The sequence below is a fragment of the Agelaius phoeniceus genome, chromosome 18, assembly GCF_051311805.1.
Source record: "Agelaius phoeniceus isolate bAgePho1 chromosome 18, bAgePho1.hap1, whole genome shotgun sequence".
NCBI lineage: Eukaryota > Metazoa > Chordata > Aves > Passeriformes > Icteridae > Agelaius > Agelaius phoeniceus.
This window is the reverse complement of record NC_135282.1, coordinates 2,564,037-2,587,237: the sequence shown is the minus strand read 5'-3', so window position 1 is coordinate 2,587,237 and position 23,201 is coordinate 2,564,037. Positions and strand designations below refer to the sequence as shown.

Below are 23,201 nucleotides of genomic sequence, written 5' to 3'. Positions count from 1 at the left end.
AAAAGGGATCTGCAGGGGCAAAGGGTATTTTTTTACCTCTATGCATCGACAAGTCTTATATGGAAGGCGCACTGGAAAAAAACAAAGAGCCCTAAGCATTTTTCAGCCCAAGGGAGAGGGGATGACTGTACCTGTCTGAGCAGGAAGGAGACAACGTCTGTGGACTCCCAGTAGCTGGCGTGGAAGAGGTGAGGCAGAGCCACGGTCGGGAACGCCGTGAGGGCGTCGGGGCAGTACAGGGCGTAGTCGATCCGCTTGGTTCCCCACCACTTGGCAGCAACTACAGAAGCAAAACACTCCTTCAGACCAAGGGGGTTCACAGAAGGGATTTCAGGGCTCTGGCTCCTCGCTCCAGGTTTGCCAGGGGGCTGCTCCCTGGCTGGTCCTGCTGCTCTGGGGAACAACTGAGCCCGGGCTCGGGGTTTGCTCACACCAAGGGAGGAACACGTGGCCACCAACGTGAGCTCTCCCTTGTTCAAGCAAAGAGGAAGGCACTGAAGGGCAGGTTAATTGGCTGTTAGTCCAGACCCCAGGGAAGGGGCTCAAGGCTCCTGTGCAATGAGCCAAAACATAAAGACAGCAACAAATCTCCCTGGAGCTGTGGGAGGAAGGAAGGGTGGGTGGGTGCCCATCTTCAGCCCTGCTTCCAACTCCTTTAGCTTTCACCAGGGAATTGCATCCAGGTATTGGCCACACTAAAGAGGACTGGGAATCCACAGGATGCTAAAAGGCACCACAAGGCAGGGAATAGGGAATATGGCACATGATGATGGGACTGGCAGTCCCCAACAAATCCTCATTGCCCTCCTGGGCAACCGAGATGTGCAGCCCAGCCCTCCCAGGGGCAGAGCCTCTGTGGGGGACAACAAGACAAGTACCTGCCAGTATTGGGACTTCATTGCATGGGGGACTGAAAAATACACTGGGAATTAGTGGGGGACAGGGATACAAACAAAACAGACAAGTTCTCCCTCAGGGAGCCCAACAACTCACAGGCAGGTGTCAGCCACCCTTCACCCCGGACACCCCCACACCTCAACTGCCCTGAGCTCTGCCCACACACATGTCCTGCCCCAATCCCTGGAAATCAGGTCTCAGTCCAAAGCCTCAGACCCCAAAGCCATGGGCTGCTTTCCCAGCAGCAAGGAGTCCTCAATGCCTGTGCACTCCAGCCCAGAGAAGCAGCCAAGGAAAGAGAAGATGGAGATCAAGAGAGCAGCAGAATAATTTTGTTTGTGTTTGCATGCAGGATGCAAGCTGGGGCTTTGACAAGGGCTTCCTCAAGCTTGGTTTGTCTCTGTGACAATGTTCCCTTTTTAAGGACTTCCAGGAAAGCTGCCAGGTTTAAGGTACAATCCAACACACCCTTCTGCAAAGGGAAATCTGGCTGGTGATGAGCACAGATGCTGAACTGAAAAGATGGATCCACCAGCTCCTTCCAGAGACCTGCACAGAGCTCCCACCACAGCAAATGCAGAGGGATGTGGATTCAGCACATCCCCATGGCCCAGCCCTGGCTGTGCCAGGTGACAGGTCACTCTCACCCTGATAGTCCCCACTTTTCTGAAGAGCCATGGGAAGGAGGAGCAAGGTTGGACACATCAATGTGGCTTTTCCAGAGCTCACAGGCACCTCCTCGCAGCCACTTCTGATTCCCTGCCTTCCAAACTGACAGCTCCTGGTCATGTCCCAACTTTCATTTCTCATGCAAGTCCCCAGCTTGGGTAATTTCAGATTCTGCACAGGAAGCAGACAGGATTGACTCTTCCATGCTCAGAAGACAGTGGTGGAGGCAGAAGCGTTGTCCCCTCAGCTCTTCCCAGAATTCCTGCTCCTGCCAAGTTGTTAGCTGTGTTATGATGGATCTTCAGGGCAAAGTGACAGAAATGCTTGTTAAGATGCAATCAGAAACTGCAAGTGCCTCAGTGTGAAGCGCAGAGGTTTGTGGTGAAGTTCTGTGACTACCAAATGAGAGAGGAGGCTGACAGGAGTGGATCTCTCCAGAATACCTGTCTTGATGTCCAGCTCTGGTATCCGAAGAGCACAGCCTGCAGCCCGGCTCCGCGGCCCTTGGAGCTTCCTTCCCTTGGCAGGGACTGTGTGTTTGTGCTGCCTACGCCTCCTGAACGAGGTTTGGGTAGGGGATTTGTGAGGGAGGGCAAGTTGGGACAGAAGGCTAAACCCCCTACAATGATTAAGGTGGTGTTTGGTTTCTAAAAGGAAAAATAAAATATATATATAAAAAAAGCAGAAATCACTCATTGTTATGGCACACACTGATTTCATCCTCCACAAACTCACGGTACCAGGGGAGCTGCACCCCTAGGGAGGCTCCTGGGAGGGAGCTGTGGTTCTGCAGTGCCCCTCCAACCTTCCTCCAGCTCTCCCTGGGGATAAGCACAGATCACATCCAGCCCTCAGTGCCACAGCTCCACGTTCACACCACCCAGGCTGAGAGCAGGAGCAGCAAAGGCAGAGCCAGAGCTTGGGGGACACTCGGAGCTGAGGGAAGACTCTTCCTCCCTGATCCCAGGAACAGGCTTTGATGGCTGTGTGCAGGAATAAATTACACAAAGCAGAAGCTGCACAACGGGGGAGAGCATGGGGAAAGCAGAGGTGAGTGTTGTGTGACCCAACCCTGCTGCAGCATGGGACAAGATCTCTCTGAGGACACGCCAGCCTCGGGGCATCACCCTGGCACAAACACCGCCCCAAGAACCACCCCTGTGTGCCAGCCCAGCAGCTCCCTGTGGGTGGGAAAGCAGCACAAAACAAACACCTTCTCCCCCAGGAGCTGCTTCCCAAGCAGATTCCCATTTAACAGTGCTTGGCAGGATGTCAGGACAAGTAAAGGATGCACGTGGGGAGTGCGGTGTCGGCTCCTGGACACACTTTGAGCAGGAAAACCTCATTTGTCAGAGAAGGTATTTTAGTTCTGCTGCTGAGTGTTGCCTCAAACAGGGCAGGAGGTTACAGCAGCCCCTGAGCAGCGCCCACAGACCTTCAACAACTCATACCTGCCTCCGGGAGCATTATTAACCTTAGCAATTAATGATGGAGTGAGTAATTCACAACTCGTGCCAGGAATGTATCTCTAAATGTTTGAGACCTTCTGGGAATAGAGTTTGGGCTGAAAATTTCCTCATATGCATGGGTTTTAGTTTTTGTTTTGGATTTTTTTGGGGTGGTTTTTTTTGAGTTTTCAGCCTTTTTTTGATCTGAGTTACCAGAGATCCATGAGGACACAGCGTTTATCTCATACCTGAGCTGAAACAAAGAAGGGGCTGAGCCATTAATAAAGTCTGCTCTTCTCCACTTAACAAAGTTTGTTCTTCTCCACTGTATTAGTTAGGAAGTTATACAGGTCTTGGGAAAAATAATGAATAAAAAATCCCTTTTACTCCTCATTCAGCTCTGGGAAATTGGTCATAAGTGACTGGGAGCTGCCCTGCAGGCTGCAGAAGAGCTGAATCTCTAATGCAAAGTAATAAATGTTCTGTTCTGAACCAACCTGTCCTTGCCTTTCAGCGTTACAGAGGGATTTACTCATCCCTGCTTTTGTGAGCCACATTTGAGGGATCTGCATTGAGCCACATCCTGCATTACCCATCTGGTCTCAAGTGCTGATCCTGAGCAGTTCTGCACGACTTACCATGGCAGCACAGCCACATCCCTCTGGATTAGCCCTCACCACACACAGCTCAGAGTCACAGTTACCATCTTTGCTTTAACAATTCATCACCAGCAAGGTCCAACATGCACAACGCAGCCGTGGCCATCAAACACACCCCCTGTTCCTGCAGGGGATGTGGCAACACGGGGCACTGAGTGTGGCAGAACCAGAATAATTCCAAGCTTTTGGTCGTGGCTGGGAAGCACCCCCCGGACAGACGGACGGACAGAAGCTCTGAGCGCAGAGCAGAGCAGAGCCTCGGAGGGGTGCAACACTTACTGTTGGCTATGTTGGAAGCAGTGTAACTGTCTGCCATTCCTGAGACCTGGCTGGCAATGCTGATCTCACTGGCTCTCCGGAAGCCCCTGAACTGAGGGGCTGAAATGGGGGTGGACAGGGACGCGTTTTCCACGAAGACGGCACCATGAGACTGAACAACATCTGCTACAAAGTTGAAACAGGGAAATCAAAATATTAGACCAACAGACAGAGGCTGGGCAAGATGAACTCGGCGGGGGGAGGAGGAAGGAGGCAAACAAAGCTGGTGGGTGCAAAAACCTCTCAGAGCTGATTGGAATGAAACAGAAACACCCCACATTTCATTGGAGCTCTGGTTAGAAAAGAAAGCAAATAGCACAGCAGGCAGAGACATGTGGCTGGAGGAGCAGTCTTTGATTGAGAGAAGCAAAGTAAGAAGCTCAAAAACCAGATCCAAAGAAAAACCCAGGCAGACTTATTCAAGCAGCAATAACAAGCATGTGTCATACATACAGATGTGAATATACACAATTTTATACATTCACATCAAGACAAGATAACCAAGGTAAGAAAAAAAACAAAAAAACAACCTTACAAAGAGGTATTTGTTTTCTTGAGATATTTAAATTTAAATGAATGTCTCCAAGATAGAAGCATTATTAAAAAGCAAAAATCAAGAAAACATCTTCATGCCTGGCAGGGACTAAATTTGGACTTGTATTTTACTGCTGAAGGACACAGCCAACACTCATTAATCTGGAGGAAGGGCTCCTGAAGGGAGTCTGGTGCTGAGCACTCGTATCTCCCATCAGAGTCAGCAGATCAGGGAGTACTCAGGCTCTATGAAAACAGAGCTTTTTTTGGTACAACACGCAGGTCTGGATTTTTAAATCCCAACCTGAGGTTTACCAAGTTAGGCCGAACGCCTCAGTACATAAATACAAAAAGAAGGGTTTAAAATCATGCTCACATGGATCTTACATATGGATGGGAGGGAAAAGGACCTCAAACACTCAGGAGTGGCAAAACGAGAGATGCTGAAAGCCACGTTAAAATCTCTGCATTTCAGTTTTGTCTCTGAAGAGCTCCAAGAGCACCCACCCCTCTGGGGATGCTGTGGGGCCCAGTTAAGTGGGATATCCCCAGCTCCTGCAGGGCAGAGGTTTGTAATGCCAACAGCAGGTGCTCACAGCAGGCAGCACCAGCGTGGCACTAACATGCAAAAGCAAAGCAATTCATTATGGGTTTAAGGTTGCCCATCTCTGCTGCACTTGAGGAGCAGCACCAGGCATCAGGCAGGAGATATCACAAGGAATGTGAGCACATTACTCCCACACATCAACACCCTCCACCTATTCCAGCCTGTTTAGTTATCCCTGGGTTTAATCCTGGCACACGGCTGACACGGGGCGTTGTTTTAGCAATTGGTTTATTTTAATATCAATCTTTTTTTGCTTGGGGCTACTGATTTTCTCCCTCCAATCCCTCCATTTGCAGCAGCAGCGTCTGTGCCCACACAAATCCTGCTGCAGCCCAGGGAGAGGGAATGTATGAAGCAGAAAATGTGTGGCTAAGTGTCAGTAAAAGAGTTCTGTTCTCTGCAGGGAAAATCAGGCCACAAGCTGCTCTGTGTAAAAGCTTTGTGGACTGTGAGATGTGAGCCTTAGCAGGAGCCTGACCTGATGATGAGCTGCACACACAGCCCACGTTGTGCCTGAAAGGCCCTCAGCAGCATCACTTTCTCAGCACTTTCCCCCTCTTTCCACCTTGCCTTGAGCTGCTGCCTGTCAAGGCTGTGACCAGGATCCACAAAGCAGCTGGTCCCACCAGGCCAGGGCTGCTTTCTGACTGCACAGAACACCAGCATGAGCAAGAAGAGGCAATCCCAGTGGAAAACAGGAGCTGCACTGAACCCCACAGGGGTCTCAAGGGTGAAGGCTCTCATTCCCTTTGCTGGGGGACCTGGGACAACCCTCTCTTCTCTGATCACCCTCCCTCTCCATTCTCTTGTCCATGAGATGCTCCTGCTCTTGTGTCACCAAATGGGTGCCCCAACACAGGTGATGATCATCACCTTCCCTGAACCTCCTCAGATACGAGGAGAGATTTGGCTTTGTCTGTGTCAGGAAAAATGCCAGATTCAGGTTTGACCACCAGAGAAACCTGAACTTCTTCTTCTGCTTTAGCCTAAAGCACCTGTGGCTTGAATTAGGAAGACAAGTTCAAGAGTGCTACAGGAGAAAAGGCTGGGCCCAACATGGCCTGCCTGGGGTGGGAGTCTAGCTTTGACTCCATTAGTCCATCTTCACTTTGCTCTGCCTGAACTTCAACTCCTTTTTGAGAACACAGAAAGTGAATAAAGGAAGAAACAGTGAGATTCTGGGCCTGCTCTTTTTTAGCCAATCTTGCTTTCCTGGGCTGACCAGGGATTTTGGAATATAACGAATTTGCAGCCAAAGCACCCAACCTCAGCAGCCCTTCCAGCCCCATCCTGGTGTCACCAGAGGAGCAAAATTCCCACTCCTGTTAAAGCCTGAGGTGTTTCAGCATTGCTGAACAGTTCAGTTCAGCACTGCCAGCGTTGGTGTCTGCCCTGCAGGGGACAAGGTGCCCCTGGACAGCAGCACTCCCCTGCTCCTGCCCACTCAGGTGCTCTGGTGCTTCTCCCTTTCCCAAGCCACACACCCTCTGTCCCTGAGAAAGGGCATTTTCTGAGAAAAACAAAGGCCAGGAAAAGGCAGGGTGGGAAATGTGGAGAAAAACCCTGTTTTATGCATTACAACCCACTCAGAAAAGCTTCCTCCACACCAAAGCTGCAGTGACAGCAACTTCCAAAGAAAATCCTGAGACCTGACTTGCAGAAAAACCCCACAAAGCTAACAACCTATTTCCTGAATTTGTGTATTCTCTGCATTGTGTCTCTTGAGCAGCAATTCTGAAACCAAGGGGGCTTTCCTGGGGACTGTGGTGACCAGGGTGGGATGTCACAGACAGACCCCAGCACCTGCAGCCAGGTGTCCCCAGCAGGAGCCATGGAAGCCTCCTGCACCCCAGAGGTGCATCCCCAGGCACAGCTCAGGTCCTGACAGCCACAGGGAGCTCTCCAGGCAAGCCCAGAGTGAAGCCAGAAGGTCCAGCAGCAGCAGCAAGACCTTTATCAAGGTGAGCTGTTCCTCTGTCACTCAGTGAGGACAGAGGGGCCCTTGTTCACTGCACTTTGTCCTGTGACTCAGGGCCACTGGACCAGAGTGAGGAAGAGGAGCCTGAGCAGTGCCCTGAGCACCCTCCCAGCAAAGCCACACAACCCACGCCATGGCCCAAGGTTTAACTGCACTCCAAGGGGAGTGGACATGGGAAGCCAAATCACTTTTTTCGTTTTGGCCTACCTACAATCTTTAATACTCATTTTGGTGCTGTGCTCTTTCACTTTTGGACTCATTTATCAGTGTTCTTATAAGGGAACAACCCTGAGCCATCCTCTCAGGTAAGTCCTTGGGGTACCTGAAAGACACATTTTGGTATGTGCTATTTGGAGACTGAGCTATTACACCAAAGAGGGAAATATTGAAAGCCATCAAAAAATATGTACAGGTCAATAAAAACAAAAAGATTAAAAACCACAGAAAAGCCAGACAGGCCCTGCTTGCCCTGGAATCACTGGACAGTGCTGGGCACTCTGCAGTCACTACCCTGAGATCAAGAGCAACAGATTCCTGCTGTCCACACATTTTGGTGACTTTGGAAACCTCCTGCAGTCCAGTGGCTGAATTGGGATTCAGCACTTGCTACACTCACATCAAGAACCGTTTGGACACATTGTGGTCTTGACTCACAGTGTAAAAAGCAGAAAATCATAGAATACTGTAATGGTTTGGGTTGGAAGGGACCTTAAAGACCATTGAACTGGGCACAGGCAAGGGATGCTTCTACAAGCTCTGTTCTGACCACAGGCAGTATCAGCTCACAGGGAAATGGCATTTCACCAGGCACCTCCAAAGTGGTTATTAATAGTACCAGATCCTTTCCCTCTGCTTTACCACAGAACCTCACAGCACAGGCAACACAGCAACTGCACACCTAAAAATCCTCTCCAGCTCCAGGAGACAGAGGAGAGACCACTGGGAAAACTCAGCAATGTTGCCATCCTGTATGACCACATAAGAGCCCAGACTGCTCAGGGACAGTGAGGGTCAGCTTGTTAAAGACAAAGAGGGCAGCAGAACCCAGCTCTCAATGCAAAACACCGAGAAAGGAATGAGAATGGGCAAGTGAGACACGCGGGGAAGAAAAAAACCAAAACAAAGGCAAATCTCATCAAAATTGCAGATGTAGCACCAGCCACAATCAGAATAAATGAGGCCATGCAGCATTGATGGTGGAAAATAAGGCAAAACAAACGCATCAAACTTTGCTTTTAAGGCGGGAGACGAGAAATGAATGTAAATAACCAACACGCAGAGCCACCCTGGGGTCTGAAAGCCTCAGTGCTGTGCTCAGCAGAGCCACGAGTGTCCAAACAGGAAATGGCCAAAGGGACAAAATCTGGTGTGACATGGACATCAAGTGGAGCTCTGGGCATGGGGGCTGCAGGACAGCCTTTCCCAAGGGATCCTGCCCTGGGTGAGCACCACAGGAGCAGGGCCAGCAGGGGCTGTCTCTGCCAAAGGCTCTTTCCAGCAGCACAGAGCAAAGCAGCCCATGCAAGGCAGCAGCTCCCCTCCAGCATCAACTCCAGAATGGGACAGAATTTATAACCCCAAGCCTTTTTCCACAGAGGCTCTCCCAGAGCCAGGTGTGATCCCCAGTGGTGATTTTGTGTGTGGCACAGCCTGAGACACGGCACAAAGGTTTCAACTCCAGGAGGAAACAGTGTGATCTCCAAAAAAGGACCCCAAGAACCCAACACCACAGACAATACAAAAGTGTAGATTACACACACTCAGCACAACCAGCACTTTTATTGGAAACATCTTGCCAATTCAGTACAGGAACAGGGATACTTGTTTCCATGAAGCTGTCCTGGTGCTGGAGAGCACCCAGAGGGCTACTTTCCATGAGGAGGATGGGATTGTTCTGGATTGTCTCAACTAGAAGCAGATGGGGAAAAAAAAAACATAACAGAAGGACAAAGAACAACAGACATGCGGCCACAAAGTGTTAAACATACAAACAGTTACACCCCAGCACTTAATTATGAGTCTTCAATGAACAGACAACCTTCAAATAGAGTAAAAGAAACAAAATGGGTGATTTCCAAACAGACCAACATCAGAGATTAACTGGGAGCAGAGGAGAACACAACGATGGCATTTCAACAACAAAAGGGAGGCATCTTCACCCCCTTCTAAGCCAAATCCAGAAATACACAGCAGATCCAGAGAAATATCTTTTACTATGAGAGGAAAAAAATATGCTGTAAGGGAGGAATCAGACTCACAGCCTACACAGTGCAAAGCACAGGAGTAAGCAGGGATGTGAGTTTGATTTTACTCTGCAAAGTCGTTGAAATGAAACAGGGACCAGCATTTAGTCCAGATGGGAAAATGGGGGAAAACCAGCCTGAGAGGCTTTCTGAATTGTGGGCTCCCAAAAAAGCTGCCTGCATGAGGAGATGTGCACAAGCAGCGTTACACAAGGTTTTGTACAAAACCAATTATAACTGAGCACCTGAATTTGACGTGATCTGCAAAACATACAGCTTAATTATAGCAGCAATTAACTTTTCTGGAGTGCCCTCCAGTGAGCACCAACTTCTGGAGCAGCTTGGTGAATCATGGTTAGCTCTTCTGGGTAATGTGTCCATCACAACACGGACTCTAATGGAAAGGAATGGCCTGTTACTTTCTGATAAGCAAATGAAGAGGCTTTGTCTTACAGGAAAAGGAGAATTTAAAGTTGGTTTTGTCAGTTTTATTCATGAAGGCAGAGCAGTATCTCTTAAAATAACAAGGCTCAGACCTGGAGGTTTTGCCACCACTCTGCCCTTCTCATAGGAGAGCTAATTGCTGTTTAACTTCACTGCATAGCAAGTGTCTCTCCAAACACAGCCAACTCAGAGGTCCAGGGAGGCTCTAATATTCCTGCTGCTGTCCACAATGATAACCAGAACACAGGTTTAGTGTCAATGGGGCCTCTACCTCTGGGTTCAGTGACAACAGGGGCTCTGGAATGTATTTAAGAGAAAGAAGGTAAGGTGTTCAGCTGCATTTTTTTGTAATAAGCCCCTTGCAGCTGAGACCTAGAATACACCCAAAAAGCAAATTGCTCTTCAAGTTGCTATAGATTCCCTGAGCTGTTGTAACTGGCCTGGGTACAAATGCAGTTGTGGGTGGATCCATTTTTAAAAAGTGTTGCAGCAAGATCTTGGCTAAATTTGACAAGTGAGTGGGGCCTGCAGAAAGCATTTTATTCACTTCATTAAACATGGGGTTTAGTTTGTGCCCATCTAAAAAATCAGGCCCTAGATTGAGCAATTGCAATACTTGAAGACACTGAACATATAGAAGGCCACTTCTTTGGACTTTCAACTTTAAAATGATGCAGAGGGGATCACCAGAACTATTCAGCTCTAGTTATACAATCTTCTCATTTAGTCCTGCATGATTCAAATATTAGACAAAGGGGATGCAAACAAGTAAATCATCTCATCATCTCACTGTAGACTCTGCTCCCTCCAGTCTTTTCTGGCCCTCCAAGTCCTAAATTCTGCCAACTCAGTTGTGTTTCATTCACACTCCATCACAAGCACCAGTCTGGGTGTAAAACAGAAGCCTTTACAGAGAGGTCTCCACCTCATGACCCTCAGCAGCTGGAGGCCCTTGTGTGACAAACAGAGGGCACACAGGACACAAGGCACTGATTTCTCTGCAAGAAAATTCCTTTGCTGGTAAATCAGGAACAAGCTAATGCTACAGGGCCAGTTCTCCTTCTCACCATTTCCACTTGTGTTGGTAACTTCATGTAACCTGTAACCCTTTAACAGCTCATGTGGATCCAGAGGGACTCACCCAGAACTGCGGAGTTGCCATCGCCCAGCGGGAACCTCTGGTACCGGGGGATATTGAAGGGGGGCAAAAGGTAAAACTTCCTCTCCAAAAGAGGCTCCAGGCGTGAAGCAGATGGGTCTGCAGGGTGGAACAGGTTATAGACCTGCTGACAAGCTGGTCTGAGCTGAAAGACTGAAAAGATAAAGAAAAAAAAATCCCTCAAGCATCAAAATATCGCTTGTTAGAATATTGTAAATATTTGTCTTGAAAAATGACAACTGTCAGGTTACAAAATTGCAAAAGATTTATCATTTATCACTCTCTCATCTCCTAGTTTAGTCAACTGAAACAATTTATTACAATGTTTACAGACTCAAGAACTGCCCGGTGCTTTTCCTGTTTGGAAATGGTATCACCAGTGGTGCACAGAGCACAGGGAGATCTGCTTCTTTACAGTGCAATAAACATGATACAGAAATGTTTGGGTGTAACCAGACCCCTGCAAGTGCAGCAGGAGGTGCTCACCCCACCCACCAAGGGAGCAGCTGGCACCAGGACTTACTGTCAAGAGCTGGAATTACAGTTTTCCTCAGAGCAAGCACCAGACCCAGGGGAGACCCAAAGAGGAAGAAGTCTGTGATCTCAAAGTCAAACTTGCCAATATTTCCTCCATCCAGCATCGTGGAGCTGCTGGATCTCCTGGATGTGGGGTCGTTTCTCAGGACACTAGAATGTAAACTGGACAAGAAAAGAAAATAAAGTCTGAACTAAATCCTCACTGTGTTTTCATAATTAAAGCCTGGATTAGTGACTGACAGTGGATATAATTTCGATCTCTTCAGTGAATGAACTGTGCTAATCAACCCTCAGTGACCCCACTGCTCTGGCATCATTTAAATGTACAAATCCAAGCTTCAGGTGAGTTCATTTACACACCATCTCCTCAAAATGTTTCTTCTTTAAGGGTCAAAATCATAGAATATGTCCAGCTTTTCCTCCCTCTCTCAGGTGTCAAATCTGTTTGCAAAATTCCACCTCTGCCTTGTGCAGGCTGGGCAATAAACTGGTTTAACACAGAGATTTAAATTCACATTTTATCTGGATACTGAAGAAGAAGCAGCAGGATTGCTTAGGTGAAAATCCTGGGAATCCACCCTCATGTTAGGGAGAGTTGCTTCTCTGCAGTGTAAATCTGGGGAAGTGAAATGACAGATGTGTAACAGTGATAACCTGGCTCACAAAAGGCTTTCTGAGATGCTTCTATTCCCACCCAAAAGCACAAAGCTGCAAATTCCAGTGGCAGCTGTAGTGGGTTATCTCATTATAAGTAGAAGTAGAGTTGAAGGCAGTACCAGCAGTGCCTTAAGAGGGTGTTTGCAAACACTTAAAAAAGCATCAGAACAGGTTCTATAAAACATGAAGGAGAAATGGATATCATAAGAGATGGGTTGGATAAAGGGTTTACTGGCCTGGAGTTGGGAATGCTGCAGATCCAACAGTCTCCTGCCGGTTCTGTGGCCCCAAAACAAAACCTCTGGTGGTGACCAGTACTTGTCACATCCTATGTGCAACAGCTCTGGCTCATCAAGGCTACTGCTGAGGACAGCACTGCTGTGGTCCCCAAACAGGGCTGTTCCACCATCCTCAGCACAGAGCAGTAGCTCACAGACCCCTCAGACACAGCCACAGCCCTGGAGCAGCTGCAATGCTCACACTTTTGGGGAAGATAACCTGCTTTCAGGCAGACTTTGCTTTCCTGCCATGGCAAATAAGGAATAATCCCAGTGACAGCTCCAGTGCTGAACACCGTTCCCAGAGGATGCTGAAGCTCCTCCTGCTCCTGCTGTGTTCCCTCTGGGGCTGCACACAGGCACAGGCACAGCTCTGCTCTCCTGTTTCCCAGCCAGGGAATGATCAGTTACTTATGCCAGACACACACACACATCACGGGGAGTCAAAACAGTGGTGTCAAAACGGGAGGAACAGGAGGTTACAGCAGTGACAGCTCAAACGAGCCTGTTCCTGTTTCTGTGATGCAAACGAGGCTGCAGAGCCCTGAAACAGCTCTGAGAACAAGCCACCTTTGGTGGAGCTACAATTGCTTTAGCTAACAAGATGCAATACAGGAGTTTGCTGTGTGTGAGGAATGCAAAGTCATTTAGAACACGCTCAGTTTCACTAAGGCAGGGTGACAGCGATGGGATTCCTGAGGAAAAGCTACCCCCGTGACAGGGTGGGTGCAGGGGCTGTTTGGTGTGTTCCACACAGCTTCCCACAGCATCTCTTCCTGGGCAAGGGAGGAAGCAGAGCAGGCACAGCACGCAGCAATTTGGGCATCTTCACTCCTTCTGCCAGGAACTTGGAATTGCCTTTTCAGCAATCAAAGGAAATGAGAGCCAAGGGGAACTCTGGATCTGTCATGCTCCAAGCAACCTGCAGTGCCCTGTTCTCCCTTTAAAGAGCAGCAGATGTACTGTGTGCATTAATTAAACAAGAGCTTATGGATTTCAGAAGCAAATCAACTCATTTACAATAATACAAGTACAGCACAGCCAGAAATAATGTAGTTGTGCAGAAGGACTGAATTTAAAAATAAATGTGTGATTGTACTCTCCAGATGCTGCTCTGGCTTGCTGGGCATTATCCCAGAGAAGTGGGTAGGTCTGATACATGAATAAAAATGCGAGTCTTTGGCACAGGCTGAAATCTGCAGTGGGCACGGACAGAAAGGTCCCTGTGAGCCAGGCTGCCCGTCTGCCGAGCCCTGGAGGGAAACCTGGCTCTGTTCTGCCAACCTCCTGCTCGAAGCCACGTCACACCAGGGCTTGGCTTGAAGAAAAATCATGGGAAAAATCATGGGGAAAATCATTCCTTGATGGCAGAGGCCAGTGGGCGTTCTGCTGGGGCTGGCTGGGAGAACAAGGTCCAGGGATGGGTGTGAGAGCGATGTTCTGCCGACATGCAGGGGGGGATGAGTGGATCCCTGCTCCCCAGCCTCCTCTGCCCCAGGGACGAGGTGAATTCCTGCTTCCCAGCCTCTCCTGCACCAGGGAGGAGCTGAATCCATGCCCCACAGCCTCTCCTGCACCATGGATGAGGTGAATCCCTGCTCCCCAGCTTCCCCTGCCCCACAGAGCTGAGTGAGAGACATGCAGAGAGAGCTCCTACCGCAGCTCCAACCCGCCCCTTTCCCTGAGGGAATCCTGGTTTTGAGCTCTGGGAAGAGACTCATTTTTAGCTCAAGGTCTAAAGGGAGGTTTAAAAACACATAAAACTCTTAAGAAGTGAAGATGCACAAATCTGTCACCCCACTGAATCACGACAGCTCTTGCCAGGGAGTCACAAGTGCTGCATGTTGGGTGCAGGCAGAGCCCTTCAGAGATGGAACAGGAAGGACCAGCACAAAGCTATTTGGAACAACAAAATGAGCAATCCATTATCCACATCAGGCCCAGCACTTATTCTAAAATAGGTGCAAAAATGCATCAAGATGCCTGCCTGATTTCCTTAACTGAGTCTGTGCCCCTGAGGTCAATAACAAGGAGGAAAATCAGCACATTTTTGCACAACTCATATTTTCCCTGTAATACAGGAGACTGTTTTGAGAAGGCAAGAACAAGAGCCTGATTGCCTTTTATTAACCTGCTGGAAATAGCCAAGAACCTCACTGGGGATTTGTAAATGCAGCTGTCTTTCTGAATATCCTATCTCTGTGCACCACCAACATTCACTTCGATACCTTCTCTCTCCCATAAACCATTTACCAAAGGGCCCTGACATGGCAGGACAACACAAACCCCTGTGCTAAAACAATGACTCCAAGTAGTGATGGAGGGGGAGAAAAGCAGGGGAAGCCTTGAGCACAGGGCAAGAGGAACTTGGATGCAGCTGCAATGCAGGTAATGGGGTTTGCTGTGGGGGATACTGCTCCCCAGTTCCTGGACATGAGAGAAGAGGGATTAAGAGCATATTTACTGCAGTTCCTCCAGGCCTGCAGGAGAAAAAGCTCTGGGCTGTCCAGTTCCAGAGGCTGAAGAAGATTCAGTCAGAAAAATCCTCTGGATTTACAGAAATAATCCCTGAATGACCAGAGGCCATGGGCAGACTGCTGTGAAAATTCCATTTTGTTATGTTAACAGACACATTTCTGAATGTCCATTTGAAAAAGGTTAAAAATGTGATACTGGGGGCTTCAACAGTGAGTAACAAATTTGAAACATGTCCTTGGTGCAATGAAGCAGCCATGGCAGGGGACAGAATAACTCAAAATCAGGTTTCAGAGATGCTATAAAATTAATACCACACTGGGTTCCCAGTTCTGCTTCACTGAGTTCCCTTACACGATTTCTCCATTTGCTTTCTGACCTCCATGCCACACTTGGAGCACAGCAGAGCAGCAGCTCCCTGACTGCCTTGGCTGTCACACAACAGCTCAAAGGGCTTCTTGCCATTGCACCACTGATGCAGTAGAGAAGCTGGATTCTCTCAGTGCCACTCAGCAAGAAAGCTGTTAATGTTTTGGGGTTTTTTTGCATATATAACACACCAAAATCGATAACTCTCTAATCTAAATTGTTTTCCTACACCTTGCTTATCACAGGATGACAAAGCAACACTCAGGTTCCACAGATACACCACCCCCAGCTCCAGGACACTGCTGGATCTGCTCCTTCCAAATCTTAAATCTTACCTTGAAAGAAAGGCTTGATGCTGCTTTATCGTGTCCAGCTCATAGGTGGATGAATCACTCCTTTTTCGTGGCAGCTGCTTCTTTGGATCTTCTCCATTGCTACGAGGAATATCAATGTTGCTCCTGCTGAGGTGTCTGCTGGCTTCCAGATTAGAGCCACTGGAACAGTGGCTGTTGTTCACCGTTATCCCAGGAGACAGAAGGTCGGTATCCTGGGATTTGAAATGGATGGATTTAGCTGAATTAAGAATACACCCACATGGTAACACCTCCCTCCTCTCCTCCCTTCCCCATTTACCCCAAGATCCAGTTGAGGCCAGTACAGAATCTCAGGCCCAATCACTCCCTCAAGTGTGGGTGATGCTTCACACCAGGGGGTGAAACATCCCTGTTTAGAGCAAACACACCCAAACTGACACCCATATGCACCTTAGGACATGTCTGCCACTGATAAGGAGCAGAGCCTTTGCTGTTTCAGGAGATCCTCACCCAAAGCAGGCCCTGTGGAGGAGCTGGGGGTCAGCCTTACCTGGACACTCACCACGCTCCCTCGCCGGCTGCTGTTCTGGCTCTCGGACACCGTCTGGTTGCTGTAGCATAAGGCATCAAATCCCAGGATCCCCCCAACACAGTCCCCTACCAAGCAGACCTGAGACAGGAAACAGAAGCAGGGGAGGACAGGGAGGAGGAATAAAAAGGAAATTAAGAGAAGAAGCCCCTTGACTTCGGTTCAGAACTAACAGTTGGACAGAGAGCTGGATCACAGCTGGAGTGACAGGATGCTCAGTGCCTCCATCAGTAAAACTGCTCAGCCAGTGAAATCCATCACTGCCTGCAGACTCCCATTCTCTCACACAGCTCAGCTGTCCTGGCTGTCCCCACCAGCCAACTGGAGCAACAGGACAGCAACACAGAGCCCTGATCCTGGTGCTAACTGCAGAAGCCAAGCTGGATCCCCCTTGCCAGCTGCCTGTGCTACCTCAGGGAAGCTTCTGCCCATTTGTATCCCGAGGGGTAAGAGTGCTCTGCCTCCAAGGGTATGAGCAGACAGGCACAGTAAAGCACCAAGATCCCTGGGCAGGAGAGGGCTGGGAAGAAGCTCAGAGTGAATAAACCACGTGACAGCAGAGCAGTGTGACAGCTCCTCTAATGCCTGCCCTTGTGGGGCTGGGGAGTCACTTTGCTCAGAGGTGCGAGGCTCAGTTGTGCTCTTTATGAGGTGCAGCAGCTGCACAGCCTCACAAAATAATACACCAGGGGTGTACAGCTCCAGCACGAGCTGCTGAAGGTCCTTTAAAGCCAGGAATGCTTAAACAGCCTTGGTTTGCAATGGGGACGAGACCTTGTTTAGTAACAAAGGCAACATTCCTGCTCAGGCAAGGTGTGTCACACTGCAACCTGATGAACTTCACAGCTTTGGAGCTTCATTTCTGAACACAAACTCAGGCTTTGCTTCGAATCCCAAAGGTCCAGGACAGCACACAAGCAATAATCTCTCCCTCTCAGAAAGAAAGGAATGGAAAGCACAGCACTTCCTTATTGCAGCCCAGCACTGTCATATTCCCATCCCTCCTGAGAGATTTATGGCAAAGAGAGTTTCAGAAGGAAATTGCTTCCCTTGTTCTTGCTCTGGCTGTGGCCTGAGCAGCCCCTGGCTCACCTGGCCATTGAAGGAGGTGCCCTCCTGGGATTTGATGAACTCACTGTAGGCCTGGTTGGCTCTGACAATGACAGTGGCCACGGCCTCCTGGTACTGCGGGGAGGACGTGGCGAGCAGGGGGAGCGCGGCGAGGGGAATGTGATCCTGGCTGTTGGACAGGCAGCCCTCGTCATAACTGTATGGGCTGAGGCTGCAGAAGGCAAGAGACAGTGGGAACATGGGGAAAACAACTTGCAGGCAGCACAGTCAAGTGTTGTGGTTCATAAAAAAAAGCCTCAAGACAGAAAGGCCATTTATTCCTCTGTGAATGGGTGAGAGCTTAATAAATCTTTCCCTCCCATCAAACGTAAATCTTCAAGGACAACATACTTACACTGACAGAACAACCTCCAGACAAGGAATTAAATCCTTAGTATTTATTGGATTAATTAGAATAAATCAATCTCAGAACTTGTGCTGCATGATTACTGCATTCACTGCAGCTAAGTATGAAATCGAGACTGAATGCCTGGCTGGTACATTAATAAATGCATTCCCAAAGCATGGTCCGAGCTCCCAGTGCTACATGCAGAACACCTCAGGGAAACAAACAAAACGAAACCAACTCCCAAAACACCCCCCCTCCATGATAAAACAGCATCAACTTACCTGGACACCAGGGAAAATGCTTCAGAGCAGATGGCTGGACAAGGGACAAGTTTGATGGCAATGTGTCCCAGAGCAGCTGGGTAATGCACCCTCATCACCGTGTCAAACACAGTTGTGATGGTGTTGACATCCCCTTGCTTGGAGCTCTGGTCACCACTTCCTGAGTCCAGGATGTTCCCTCCATGGAGGACCAGGAGGAGGACATGGATTTTACTTGGCTGCATTAATGGCTGCACTGATTCATCCTAGGTGGGGATGGAAGAGAGCACACAGAAATGCTCATTTTTCAAAGGGGTGTGACTTGTGCCTAATTTATGGCAAATTAATTTATGGTAAAGGTTATTAGATACACCACAGTACAATGCTGAGAACCAGAGTACTCCTTCCAGGTCTCTTAACCTGCACTTGGGCATGCACAAATGCACACACAGCCTTAGTCTGACTTGTTAGAAACGGAAGGAGTGCTGAAAGTAAAAGAAAAAAAACCTGCATAAAATTGTATCCAGGTAAAACATGGCAGCAGTGAAGACATCCTTGTGTATATTAGGGTGGAAAAATACAGAAATAAGTTGTTTTTTGTGGGGTGCTGAGCTCAGCTGAAGCAGTTGGCAGTGAAACACATTCAGCAAAATTAAGAAATGAGATCAAACAGGTCAGCAAGTGGCAAGTTACTGAGAAGTTGTGGGAAGATCAGTCATTGCATGTTTGCCTAACACGGAAGTTATAAATAAGACTTCAGATTTGCTTGAACTGTTGCAAAAGAGGAAATGAAAAAAGTTCATGTCCCCATAACCCACGGAATGGCCAGCACGTGGCTGGGAGACTGCTGCATGAACACAGTGAGGGATTTTAATTTGGCTGCCCAGGTGATTTGCTTATTGTGTTGAAGCAATTCCTTGCCTAAACAGGCTGTAGTTTGGGGGAAGGAGGGAATTGTATCCTTATCATTAATGCCTTGCAGAAGAGCTGTAAGCCCAGTCCTGATGCCCCAGGCAGGTACAGGAGCATCCATGTGCACATCCTGTAACACAACAGAGCAGTAACTATTTTAATATCTATTTGCTATCAGGGCTTTCAGTGTTTACAGCTCCCACACGGACTCAAATCCTCCATCCTACATCTGTGAGATCTGTGCAAACCCTTCTGTACCTGACCCCTGTGCCAGCAGAGACATCTGAGAACATCCTGAGCAACTCCCTGCTGCCATTGAGAGGGGTAAGGAAAGCATGGAGGGCAGCAGTGTTTTCCATTTGGCAAATTGTTCTAATTCGAGCATCTTCAGTCACCTGTTGTCCTTTGAGCAGTGACTGAGTCCCTGACAGACCTGCTGGTGGGAGGAAAGCATGCCCAGGCACACATTAGCAGCCTAACAACCACATCACATTTTTGCCAGATAATGTTAAAGCTTGTCTTACTACACAGCCCACCAGAAGTATTAAAATTCTCATCCAAGTCTGTAATAACGATTTTTCCAGACCTCCTGCATAAGAACGGCCTTGAATTATTTAGCACCATTGCACTGTATCCATGCTGCTCTTCAAAGCTCCCCTGGCTCCAGTTTTAGCACCTGCACAGTGAACCTTTCCCTGGCTGGAGGCACAGGAGGAGCCCTCAGAGCATCTCAGCACCTCTTCTGCTTCCAGACAAGTGTTTTAAGTGTTCATTTGGAGAACAACATGAGTCACACCAAGCTCAGGTCATGCAGAAGTTTATCAGCAGTGCTTTGGAGGCACCTTTCAGTTCATTACCCTCTGCTCTGAAGGAAGTGGGGAACTGCTGATCAGTTTAAGGGTGGAGGTAACTATTGAGAACTTCCTTGTAAGATCTGGAGCCTCTTAAAACACCTAAATCCTGAACCACCTTCAAGTGAGGGAAGCTTTTAACCTGAAAATCATTGCAATTGGTGGCACAGGAATTTCATACTATTTTAGCAGACAGCTTGTGAACAACTACAAATAACTGTCTTTTTCATCTTGCTTTGAAGTCTGTTCTTTTTCTAAAATGAAGGCAGAAACAGGAGGGGGTTGAATTTGCACAGCCCTCTGAGGAAGAAAAATTTCCCACACCATCTTGAGCTCCAAGAGAAATCTTAGGGCTGTGACTTGCTTATTTTGAGGTGGCCAGAGCTGTTCCCCTCCCAGCCACCCACTCTCCTCACAGCCCTTGAGCTCTCAGTCTATTATGGAAAAGCCAAACCACCATGAACTTAGAGCCTGGCACAGACAGTAATTCCAGAACTCATGATCTCTGACGGACCACTCAGACCCAATGCAGGCACCCTGCAAAGCAGCTGCACCAGCCCTGCAGCACAGACAGGCAGCTGCTGAAGGGCAGGATGAGAACAGCCAGCCTGGGGTGTCTGAGCAGGACTCTGAACTGCAGAGAGCTGGGCTGGCTCGGTGGGGTGTTATTTATTTATTATTTTGCCCAGAGCACTGACCCAGGCTGTGCTATAACTGGATTCCAAACACGACTCTGAGCAGCTCCATGCTGTGGGCTACAGCTGAGCACTGTCCTTTGCACCTTGGTGCTGCAGGAATGTGTTCTCCCACTCCCACATCCACACTTGCTCATCTGGCATTGCAGGATAGCTCTACCCTTGAGCTGCTCTGATCCCCACAGTTCTTTTCCAGCTGGATACCTGCTGCCTGCAAACTACACAGCATTTCCTGTATGATGTTCCAAAGATGGGTGAAAAACCCCTTAAATCAGAATTACAGAAGGACACACACAGGGGCTCAGCAGCACATGGAGACAAGACACTGCTCACAGCAAAGGGCCCCATTTATCCCACACAGAGCCATTCCAGCAGCACAGGATCTCTCTACAAGCAGCCCAAGCACTCACCTCGATGATACTGAGCCTCTCCACGCTGGAGCCAACGTGGTACTCTGCTGATGTCTCCTGGTACAAGTCACCTGGAAGCACAGAGGTGTAAAATGTCAGCACTCCAAATGCTCTTTGGCAAAGACATTCTTCCATACAGACACTGCTTGTTCCAATGCCTCACATCTCCTTCATTATTCCATCAAATCATCCTCTCCCTCCTTCCTGCCTCCTTCCACCTGAGAAGCCTGGGCAATGCTGGGTCATTTATTTTCCAGCAATTTCTCCTAACCTGGCTAAGAGCTGAGGACATCAGTGAGCTCTTCTCTCATTACAGAGATCTGGTACTGCTGCTTTATTAAGGATGGCAACAATGGGAAATCCCTGCACGACTGTCAGAAATGATTGGTTTGTGGGAAAATAAAAGGAATTGCTTGAACTACGCTGGGGAGTAGAGATCTGATGTATTCCTACATCTGTGCCTACACAGACTGACTTTGTTGAAAAAGCCTGAGTGTCACCTTCCACCATGCATCGCTCTGGCTGAGGAGCTACAGCTTCCTTTCACCATTTCATAATGATGAGCAGAAAATAAAACTGAGGCAGATACAGTCAGGAACAAAGGATGGAGCAAAAGGGAAAGAAGAGCCAGGAGAAATTCAAGTCATTTGAGACAGAGCTGGGATATTTCATCATTATATGAGAGAATCCTGGCTGTCACACAAAGGAGCCAAACCAATGTGGAAAATAAAAGAGAATCAAAAGCTATCCCAGCTCCCACTGAGCAAATCTCTTCCAGCAGCACTGGACAGTCATTTTTATGCTCTGTCTCAGCTTCTCCCTTTGTGAGATGAGGATAACAAGTTTTACCTTGTTCACAATGAGGCTGTGACAATTGCCTGGAAATACTGTAAAATAGCACATGCAGTTTGTACTTGGAAAAGAATTACCCTGGACATCATCGCATTCGGGGGTTTCAATTTTATCCATCAGATCGTTGGAACTCCATTTGGTTATTTCTTTCGGGAACATTTCCTCATTATCAGACAAGTCCTCTTTAAAAAACAGATTTTTTGACAGTCACAAACACAGAAATATGTATACAGAAAAGAGCCAAACCCAGAATTTTAAATAAAACCCACAACTCTCTGCAATCTATACACATTTGGATAGCTTAAGTCAAAATAAACCATATACTTTACCAGCTTTTGTTATATAGAAACCAAAGCACCTTTTGAAAAGTAAACAAAATGTTTTAACTGCATGATTTAAACAAACAAAACTCCTAAAACATGGAAAGAAGCAATCTGAGTTTTTAATGGTACCATGTTTGGCCTTTGCCTTGCCATTCTCTCTGATGGTGCCAAAGCAGCCAGAATGCTCCAGCACAGGACAGGACAAAGCAAGGATTCCCACTGGGACCCTCCCAGCCCTGTTTGAGGGCTGTGGGATTTCTCTGGGGGAAGAAGGGACAAGGATCACTGCTGCTCATAGGACCAAACCCCTAAAAAGGCAGAAGCAGTAAAGGGAATGTGAACTGCCCAGGCTGATTTCCTCAGGAGATGAGACACACATGGATCTGCTTTTTTCCTTCCTACCTCAGTATCTTCCAAACCCTGCAGCTCAGTTCAATCATAGTCAATAAAGAATAGGGGTCCCAAAAATATTAAGTTCTTAGAAGTGTAATTAAAAGGAAGAGACATACAAAGGGGAGCTCTCCTTTCTCTCTCTCTGTTTTTTTTCCATTGAGGATGCATCTTTTGCTGCTACGATGGTTAAGTGCTTTCTAATTTATTTATACCTCTGTGCTTAGTATGTCTTTCCTGAAAATTTTGGGCTTGTAAATTTAATAAAGAGTTATAAACATAATAACAGCAGTAATTACAGATGTCTTGAAGATCTAAAAGCTGTAATCTTCAGAGTCCCAGACTAGGATTTCCCCTTTCTTACTGCTGTACAGTTACTAAGAAAATAATTAGCTGGAAGAATCCCACAATGGGGAACAAAGAAAGGTTATGAAATATATTAATCTTTTCAGCAAATCTGAGCAATAGCTTTAAAAAAATATATGAAGGGCACTAGGTGAAGATCCAAGCAAAGCCTGATTATTTTAGGAGTTTCTATTTCAACTTTGACCATAAAAAGAGAGCAACCTGGAAATTTTGTACCAGCATGCCATTTCCTTTTTCAGCCATAGAAAGAATTTGAGTAAATCCCAATTTCCCTGCACACAGGGGTGTGGAGCTGCCTGTCCAGAGCAAGTGGAAAGCACAGGCCTGTAACACACGTGCTGGCAGAGAATTAAGAGGACGATTGCACTCTAAGCTCCTCCAGCAACTTAATCTAAATATTAAACTTAATTCCTTGAGAGGTCTAATTACAGCCCTTACTGCTGCTCAAGTGATCCCTGAATGGGATATTACTCCCATTATTAGCATTTATTACAGGATAGATATTCGA

General features: G+C 47.8%; 1 protein-coding gene across 4 annotated transcripts in view; it reads right to left on the bottom strand.

Moving 5' to 3' along the window:
* PITPNM2 (phosphatidylinositol transfer protein membrane associated 2) overlaps positions 1-23,201 on the bottom strand; it is a 126,117-nt gene that overhangs the window by 11,581 nt on the left and 91,335 nt on the right. For 2 of the 4 annotated variants that reach the window (XM_077187673.1, XM_054646029.2), the window contains 11 exons: positions 21,692-21,796; positions 20,763-20,833; positions 17,916-18,160; positions 17,268-17,457; positions 16,137-16,256; positions 15,608-15,819; positions 11,480-11,655; positions 10,939-11,109; positions 8,869-9,018; positions 3,953-4,117; positions 132-280 (listed from right to left, as the gene is read on the bottom strand). In XM_077187673.1, the coding sequence (XP_077043788.1) occupies positions 132-280; positions 3,953-4,117; positions 8,869-9,018; positions 10,939-11,109; positions 11,480-11,655; positions 15,608-15,819; positions 16,137-16,256; positions 17,268-17,457; positions 17,916-18,160; positions 20,763-20,833; positions 21,692-21,796 (1,754 nt within the window). The remainder of the gene's footprint in view (positions 1-131; positions 281-3,952; positions 4,118-8,868; positions 9,019-10,938; positions 11,110-11,479; positions 11,656-15,607; positions 15,820-16,136; positions 16,257-17,267; positions 17,458-17,915; positions 18,161-20,762; positions 20,834-21,691; positions 21,797-23,201) is intronic. The other 2 variants (XM_077187674.1, XM_077187675.1) reach the window with 2 other exon arrangements.